Genomic DNA, 9,339 nt, shown 5'->3' with positions numbered 1-9,339 from the left:
TACATATTTCTTGATGGTCACAACTCAAACTTGTTGAGAAAATTGTACTGATAAATCAATCATCCACCATAGATCAGGTCCCCACAGACTGTTCTAGGTGCTGTGGGAGGTTGTGAAGGAAGGAAAACCACCTTGCCTGGCCATAAAGCATTGACAGGCTACTTGAGGAAATAAAAGTGACACAGCTATATATACATAAAACAATGAGTAGAAGATTTTTAAAAAGATGAGTAAGAGAAACCTAATTATATATAGTAAAAGAAAATCTATATATATAAATATATAGAAACACTGATTGTCTTTTACCTTATTTTTCTGATTTTTCCAAATTTTCCATAGTGAATTTATATTATTTTTTACAATAAAAGTAAATATGGTTTAAAACATATGTACAAACACACAAAGTGTGGAATATTGCATGCTGCTAAGAAGAACAAACATGAAACCTCCTTGTAGCATGTCTAGAAAATTTTCAAGCTTAGACTTTTCCTATGGTGAAGTTAGATGATTTTACAGAGGGATGTGGGAGTGCATTTCAGTGTAAGAATGCATGGTATGGGGAAAAGAGAAGAAGAAGCAGTAAACAGTGGGCAAGGATGACCAGTAGCCTTTCCAGACTGTAGCTGAAAACCCCAAAATTCAACTCATATTTGCAGCAATAGTTGTCAGTGTGGGTCCACTAACATTGTGTGCATGTCTCTCTCACAGCATCTGTCACACTGTTGTGTAATTTGTCTGCCTCACCCATGGGACCACTAAACCACAGAACAGCTGGGATTTTTATCTTGATATCTTTGTATTTCCTGCCATGGTACACAGTGGATGCTCAAAGGTGCTCAATGAATGTTTATTTAGTGTTCTTGAATGATGTTGGAAGAAATGTCAGCAGTTGTATAGAAGGCTGTCAAATGAAGACAGCCTCAACACTAATGATTAGGAGTTTTAATTGTATAAGAATGGCAGGACCCCTTTATAAAGAAGAAACTGAATATATAATCAGAGAGGTCACAGGAGAAGTTCCTGCAGCAAGATTGCTGGGAGATGAGAAAGCTCCCTGAGCCATGGCATAGGTGAGGGAGGGAATAGGTGAGAGCAAGTGATGCTGGATAATTTGGTGATTAAAATCTTCCAAAAGATTTTAAAATCTTTCTTTTCTAAAAGCCAATTTGAAAAGCAGGTGAAAAGTAAGCTAAGCAACATTATCTTCTTTGGTTATTCCTCATTTCAGACTGCATAAACCAGGAACCCAAAGATAGCAGCCCTGGAGAAGAATGTGATGGTGAGTAAAGAAAGCACTCCCCCTTTCCAAGTCGTGAGGTTTAGCTTAAGATATGTGAGCTCCATGCTGGGACATGCAGTTTCCTGCCTGGGAAAGCAAAGGTGGGAGGAGCGAGGAGAACTATTTAGGGTCAAATCCAGTCTGTCAGCTAAGAGCTGTATGACCTTGGGCAAGTGAACCTTACTTCTCCAAGCCTCAGTCTCGTCATTTCTAAAATGCACGCATTAACTATACCAACCTCATAGGGTTGTTAGAAAAATTCTTGTAAATCCTGTATCACAATGTCTAGTAAATAACAAGTACTCGATAAATAAAAGCTATTTATTATTATTTTTCCCACATATAAAATAAGCAACAATTTATATTGATGAGTCTATATTGAGATATAGACTCAGTTTTATTGAGATATAATTGACATATAATATTGTATTAGTTTAAGGTGTACAGCATAATGATTTGGTATGTGTGTATATATATCTATATATACTGCAAAATGAGTATCACAATAATTTTAGTTAACATTCATCACCACACATATTTACATATTGTTTTCTTGATGAGATCTTTGAAGATCTACTCTCTTAGCAACTTTCAGATATAAATACAATATTTTTAACTATAGTCACCACACTGTACGTTCTATCCCCAGGACGTGTTTATCTTATAACTGGAAGTTTATACCTTTGACCACCTTCACCGTTTCCCCCACCCCACCATTTCTTTTTAAAATGTTCCCTGTCCAGAGACCTCCCTTTTTCAGAATCTGTGTTCCTCCCGGAGAAGCCCAGGGTTGTGCTGTTTGCCTGTTGTCATCCGCATGCATAGTAACTGGGCTGTACAGCACTTGTGCTCTGTTTGCATTCCTGCGGCTCCAGCCTGAAGCACACTTGCCTTTGTTGCGGCCCCTACAGATTGTGACAGCTGTGTGATGACGCTCTTAAATGACCTGGCCACCATGAGCAACGAGCTCCGCCTCGTCAAGTCGCAGCTGCAGGGCCTGAGCGCCAACGCAGGCACTCTGGAGCAGATGGGGCACTTGGAGACCCAGACCAAGGACCTGAGGGTAAAATAGTCTATGGGTCCAGGGCTATGCTGGCGCAGATTAGATATGTAGCGAATAGATACTGCATGAATGAACAAAAGTTCCTCAAACAGGAAAGGAGGGGTTGACCCCATTTAATGCTCAGAAGGGCATTCCTCCTTCCTCTGATCTAAATAAAGATTAGATTTTTTTTTAATTGAAGTATAATTGATTTACAGTATTACGTTAGTTTCAGGTATATAACATAGTGATTCATTATTTATATACATTATGAACTGATCACTGCGATGTCTAGTTATCTTCTGTCACCATAGAAATTTATTACAGTATTATTGACTATTTTCTCTATGCTATGTGTTACTTCCCTGTGACTTACTTATTTTACAACCGGCAGTTTGCATCACTTATACTGCTTAATCCCCTTTGCCTTTTTCACCCATCCCTGCACCACCCATCCCTCTGGCAACCAGCTACCAGTTTGTTCTCTGTATCTGAGTCCATTAGTTTTATTTGTTCATTTGTTTTGTTTTTAGATTTTACATATAAGTGAAATCATACAGTATTTGTCTTTCTCTTTCTGGTGTATTTCACTCAGCATAATACCATTTTTATTGGTGGCAAGTACCAGTGAACACATAAAACTAACAATTCTAAGTAAGCATTTCTTATTGAATGTTTCTGGGCTAATTTTTCTCATAGAGACTTTATCTTATTATCATGCATCCAGAAGACTCAAAAACAGATTTGTGTAAAAGTGTTATTAATTCTTCTTTAAATGTAAGCCTAGGGTTTTCTTTGTTGGAATTTTCTTTTTAAATAAACCATAAGTTTAATTTTCAAAAAATAGATACAGGACTATTCAGGTTATAGATTTCTTTTTGAGTGATATTTGGTAATTTGTGCCTTTCAAATCATTTTTGCATTTCATCTAAGTAACCAAATGTATTGACATAAAATTGTTCATAATTTTCCCTTATTATGCATTTAATATCTGCAAAATCTGTATTGATACCCTCTCATTCATTCTAGATGTTGGTAATTTGTGTATCGTCTCTTTTTTTTTTCCTCTTGATTATTCTGGCTAGAGGTTTATCAATTTTATTTATTTTTTATTCATTGATTGTCCTCTGTTTTTCTGTTTTCAATTTCATTGAATTCTGTTCTTATCTATATTTTTTCTTCCTTCTGCTTGCTTTGGGTTTAATTTGCTATTTATTTCATAGTTTCTTAAGATGAAAGCTTATTTTACTCATTCAAACCTTTCTTCTTTTTTTTTAAATTAGGGAATTGGGGGAGGGGAACAGTGTTGGGGAATTGGGGAAGGGGAATAGACAAGTTGTTGTTTTTCAATCTTCATTGTGGAGGGCACCAGTTGCCATCTGGCTGCCTGACAGCAGTTCGTGGCCTCTAAGCTCAAGGTGCTATGTTACAATCTTAGTTGCGCATGGGTGTAGCCCACCATCCCATGTGGGAATCGAACCAGCAGCCTTGTTGTGAAGAGTGCACTCTCTATCCACTGAGCTATCCAGGCTGCAGTTCAGCTCAAGGTGCCGAGATCAGTCTTAGTTGCGGGCGGGTGTAGTTCACCAACCAGGCAGTCTTGTTGTTAGGAGCACGTGCTCTCACCAGCTGAGCCATCCTGCCACCTGTTGGCAGCTCAGCAGCAGCTCAGCTTGGGTGCAGCGTCACTGGCCCATGTGAGAATTGAACCAGTGGCCCCGTTGCTCAGAGCTTGCACTCTTAAGCCAACTCTTAACCAACTGAGCCACTCGGCCGACCCTCTTATTTTTAATATAAGCATTTAATGCTAAAAATTCCCCCAAGCACTAGTGTAGCTGTATCCCACACATTTTAAAATGTTGTGTTTTCATTTTCATTCAATTCAAAAGATTTTCTAATTCCCCTGTGACATGTCTTTGATCCCAGAGTTATTTAGAAGTGTGTTGTTTAATTTCCAAATTGGGGATTTTCCAGATAACTTCTTTTTACTGATTTCTAATTTAATTCTATTGTGATCAGAGAATATACTTTATATGATTCCAGTTCTTTTAAATGTATTGAGGTTTTGTTTCATAATTCAGAATATGGGCCATCTGGGAGAATGCTCTATGTGCACTTGGAATAAAGGTGGCTTAGAGAGTATCCTGAGAAGTAATAGGGTCTAAAGTTCCGCATGGGGCCAGGGTCAGGCTCCCTGGGGAATAATGGGGCCTCTTCTGCCCATGATTGAAGGCTGGAAAAAAAAAACCCTTGAAATTGCCCAATTCTCATTGTTGGGCAATGGCTATGTGACAACTTAGAAAAGTGACAAACTTACAGCTGGGACCTGTACAAGATTCATAAACCAGGAACTGTCCTGGAATGTGACACCCTCAACATCACCATAGTGTGCAAGTCCTAAGCTGCCAATCTAAGACCTGATACTGGACTGAGGTGTTCATTGTGGGAGTGGTGATTCCTGTAAGATCATTGGAGAGGGCACAGAAACTGCAGAGAGAAAGGGAAAGCTCCCACTCAGAATGAGCTTGCAAACACTGTAATAGACAAATAACAAGAAAGACATCCCACAGAAGCCAACAGTCAAGAGAATGAGTTCCCTTTAGAGAAAATGAAAAATTATAGGACAATGTGAAAAATGACTTTGGAGAAGCAACCAATAGAAGGAACAAGAAATTTTTAAAAAATTTAAAATGCCAGAAAGCAAAAAAAAGAGGTAGATATGAAAAGATCCAATTCATTAGATGAGATAAAATACTAAACTAGACATAGGGAAAGAGACTTTGGGGAAAGTTTAATATGTGCTTTTTAAAAATAAGGGCTGATTCTAAACCCGTTAGTGGCTATAGCTCAGTATACATAGCAAAGAATAATGCTAGAAAAAAATGGCTTTTTTCTATCCCATCAGGATCATTTTAGTCCATGGTTAAAAAGCTTAATATAGAAGGGAGGTGGGGAAAGGCCTTTATTATTTCGAGAGAAAAAGAAGCCACTAGTTATTTTGATGTCATCAATGCAACCCTGCACTTTTTCAACAAGCGAAAAGGACCAACACTTTTGGTACCTGTCCTATGTGCCAGGCTCTGTTTTAATTGTCACAAAATTCTATGAGGAAAATAGTGTTATTTCTTTTAATAGGCATGGAAAAGCTAAGTAACTTGCCCAGAATCACAGAGCTAATACATGATGGTTCTAGAATTCAAACCAAGATCAAATTCTAAAGACCATGCTTTACTATACATTTTATCCAGGTGTTCTACTATTATTCGACAGAATGATGTACCTTGGTTTTCCCATCATCAAATTAAAATAAAACTATCTTCTAGCTATATCACACACACACACTGAAAATTCAGTAGCGATAAGTATCAGAGGAGAACTAACATTTTTGAATGCTTGTGTGTACATGACTTCTCTTAAAGATTTTTTTTTTTAAAATTGGGGAATTGGGGGATGGGAACAGCGCTGGGGAATTGTGGGAAGGGGAACAGACAAGTTGCTGTCCTTTTTGTTCTTCAGTCTAGTTGTGGAGGATGTTGCTTCACTGGCTCAAGTTGGCACCATCATTGCGCTCTTCCCGGGCGAGGCAGATCAGTCGCCGGCTCCTGGCCACTCACGCTGGCTGCTGGCTACACACGGTAGCCCATGGCAACCCACTGCAGCAGAGGCTGCAGTCTACACTGTCGTCAGAGACTCACGGTAGCCCAGCTCCAGGTTGAGCTGTTGTTTAGCGTCTTAGCTGTGGAGGGCAGTGTCACTGGCCCTCATATGTGGGATCCGAACTGGGGCCCTCTGGCGTCCCAAGCCAGCTCTTAACCAACACACCACTCAGCCAGCCCTGTACGTGACTTTTTATATTAGCCCACTTATCACCCAAAACAACCCAACACCTTACTATTATAATGCTTAATATACTGATGAAGGAGATAAGGCTCAGTGAGCTTATTTACTAAGTGATGAACTTGGGGTTTGGACCTGAGCTGTAAAACCTGTGTTCTTTTACCCAACACTGGCTCTTACATACAAAGGGAGATAATAGTATTGCTATTGCTTTTTCTTTTAAAAAATTTTAAGGTATTAACAGATTTTTTCCAAAAAAAAATTAAAAACAATCACTATTCTAGATATTATGTGCAGCAATGTCACCTTCTAAAAGTAATGAGGCTATTTAGTACCCAAAAAAGAACAGAACCTGGATTTTGGTCCTGAAGCAGTCACTGATCAGCTGTACTGTCAGGGCATGGACAAATCACCCAGCTTCTTTGGGCTTCTGTTTTCTTATGTGTAATATGAAGGTATTCAATTAAATGAACTTTGAGTTTTCCTCCTGCCCTAAAATTCTTTGACACTAATGGTTCCTTTGATAAAGTAGCCATACACTCTGCTTTTAGTATCATAAGGCTAAACATAGGTTAAAAACAATTGAATTTACTATAGAATCTAGAAATTAATATATTAATATATCAGGTAAGTGGTATCACCTTCATTTTTATAATAGGCCATTAATTCAAGTAAAGTATCGCTTGTCTTTTCATGTTTTTAAATTTTGCTACTTTTATCTTAGAGTCATATCAAAACTTAATCAGAAAGTAGAATCTTGCAGCCTTTTTCAAAAAACCATATTATTTTCCTGGAACCAGTCTTGTTAAGTGAATCTTTTCATATCATCACCAGGTTTCCAAGTTGATGGGACTTACTCCAAATTTTTACTCTAAAGTGAGATTAACTTTGTGTTTTACTTTCAGAATCAGCTACCCAACTACCGTTCTGCCATTTCAAATCAGGGCTCAAAAATAGATGGCCTGGAAAAAGAACTAAGTAATTTGAATCGTGAGTTTGACACTTTGCAAGAAAAGGTAATGTTAGGTCAATAAAATTAATTTTTTTTTGCTTTCAAAATATTAATTTCCTCTCATTAACTTAATTTGTTACTAATTAATTTATGTTTCATATAGGTTCAACTAAATTCCAGAAAAGCACAAACATTATATAACAATGTTGATCGGACAACCCAAAGCGCAAAAGAGCTGGACACAAAGATTAAAAATGTCATCCGGAATGTGCACAGTAAGAAAGTTACTCAGCCCAATTAAATATTTTTTATATTTCATAGCTTTTTTTGGTACCCTGAAAGAATTTTCCTTTAATAGTTCAACCTTATGAAAAAGTTCTTGCAATGATACTAAAACAGTGATATGAACCTTCCCATGAAAATGCCTTTTTTTATAGTCTGCTGGAGTCCAGAATTCCCAGTTTAATAAACAACTCGATGTTTTCTAGTTCTCTTGAGGCAGATCTCTGGGACAGATGGAGAAGGAAACAACCTGCCTTCGGGTGATTTTTCTAGACAGTTGGCTGAAGCAGAGCGCATGATGAGAGAACTGAGGAATCGCAACTTTGGAAAGCACCTGAGAGAAGCAGAAGCTGAAAAAAGAGAGGCTCAGCTCTGTAAGGACATTCCCAAACTCTTGCATCCAATCCATTTTAATTGGTTTGAAATACAATGTGCAAAGTACAATATCGAGTCCAGTTACAGGTATTGTAGAAGGTATTGTCATTTCAGTGTATATGACTGTTAGAGCACCATGTGGTGAAAATGGGTAGCCCCCAAGTTACCAAGAGGTTGTACCTTACCATCATGCATAAGAAAAATAGGCTCTTCTCTTAAGCTTTAGATACTTACACCTCATTTTCCCTTTTAACTGCATTTTCATTCTTCTTTCATTCAGCTCCTCCCAACTTTGTCATTATGTCATTTTTTAATGGTCACCTCACCACCCTTGGAGTTTTGAATCACAAATTGGTATTAGCACTACTATTACAAAAAAAAAAGAGTATAGTAGAAACTAACTGAATATATCTAAAGGTTTTAATTAGGGAAAATGCTTCATTAGCTCAAAACTGTGAGAATTAGTTGAGTGCACACTTTTTCAAATAGTGTTCTCTAGTAAAATAATATACAGAGAGTAGTAGTTTTCTTTTAGCATTGTACTATTTAAATTTAATATTAACCTTGGCTTTTAACTGCAAAGAGACCGTATTAGTTATCGAACGAGTATGTGCTTTATACTCTGCAGATCTGGTTCAAGTCCCAAGGATGACTGGTCCTGCAATCTTGGGTCATCACTTAACTTCTCAGGGACTCCATTTCCTTATCTGAAACACAAGAATGATTATTGGCATGTGGTTATCATGAAAGATGAATGAGGCAATGAGCACAGTGCACAGAGCAGGTGATGCGTAAATGTTAGTTTCCTTTCCCATGTCCTCTCAAGTGCAAGGAAAACCATGACATGTGTAGAAACCCAATTCTCCTTCTGTAGTCTTTACAACTTAACAGCAACATACTCTTCCCTCACGTGGAAAACATAAAGTGATATATTTCAGTGCTGAATCGGATAAGGAGCTGGCTGGAGAACCACCAGGTGGAGAACAATGGACTTGTTAAGAGCATACGGGATTCTTTAAATGAATATGAAGCCAAAGTCACTGACCTCCGTGCTGTGCTACAGGAGGCAACTGCCCAAGCAAAGAAGGCCACTGGCCTCAACCAAGAAAACGAGAGGAATTTGGAATCCATCAAGGTGAGTTCCCAGTCAGACTCTGCATGCTTTCATTAGTGACCAGGATGAGGGAGAGGGATCTTTATCATTGACAAAGTGGCAGAGCCAGGCACCCCTCTCCACAGTCTGTATGGCAAATGCTAATCAAACAGGAATGAGGCATTAAATGCTCAACCAAAGTCATTCCTACCCCTCAGTTGCTAGAAAAGATTCTGACCTTAAACCACAGAGAAAGCAGAGTAAATTGTTTCACCCCCGCTCCTGGTTGATAGAGTACTGAAGAAATAATGTTGCCAAGTAGATGAGAAATTAAACTAATAGTGTTATAATTAATTCAAAGTCTATAATGTATGTTTTAAATAACGTACTTTTTGTGTCAGATGTGTAAACATCATTATCATAATCACCAGCAAAGGCATTTCAAGCCATGATCTGCTTTATAGAAAATAAGTTAAAGT

General features: G+C 38.0%; 1 protein-coding gene across 1 annotated transcript in view; it reads left to right on the top strand.

Annotated features, from left to right (window-relative positions):
• Positions 1-9,339, top strand: part of LAMA3 (laminin subunit alpha 3) — a 69,818-nt gene that overhangs the window by 18,259 nt on the left and 42,220 nt on the right. Inside the window, exons 6-11 of the mRNA XM_019656179.1 lie at positions 1,229-1,279; positions 2,191-2,342; positions 7,064-7,174; positions 7,274-7,385; positions 7,599-7,766; positions 8,706-8,902. Of these exons, the coding sequence (XP_019511724.1) occupies positions 1,229-1,279; positions 2,191-2,342; positions 7,064-7,174; positions 7,274-7,385; positions 7,599-7,766; positions 8,706-8,902 (791 nt within the window). The remainder of the gene's footprint in view (positions 1-1,228; positions 1,280-2,190; positions 2,343-7,063; positions 7,175-7,273; positions 7,386-7,598; positions 7,767-8,705; positions 8,903-9,339) is intronic.

The sequence above is a fragment of the Hipposideros armiger genome, unplaced genomic scaffold (genome assembly GCF_001890085.2).
Source record: "Hipposideros armiger isolate ML-2016 unplaced genomic scaffold, ASM189008v1 scaffold_255, whole genome shotgun sequence".
NCBI lineage: Eukaryota > Metazoa > Chordata > Mammalia > Chiroptera > Hipposideridae > Hipposideros > Hipposideros armiger.
Note: the sequence above shows the minus strand (reverse complement) of the source record. Positions and strands in the feature narration are given on the sequence as shown.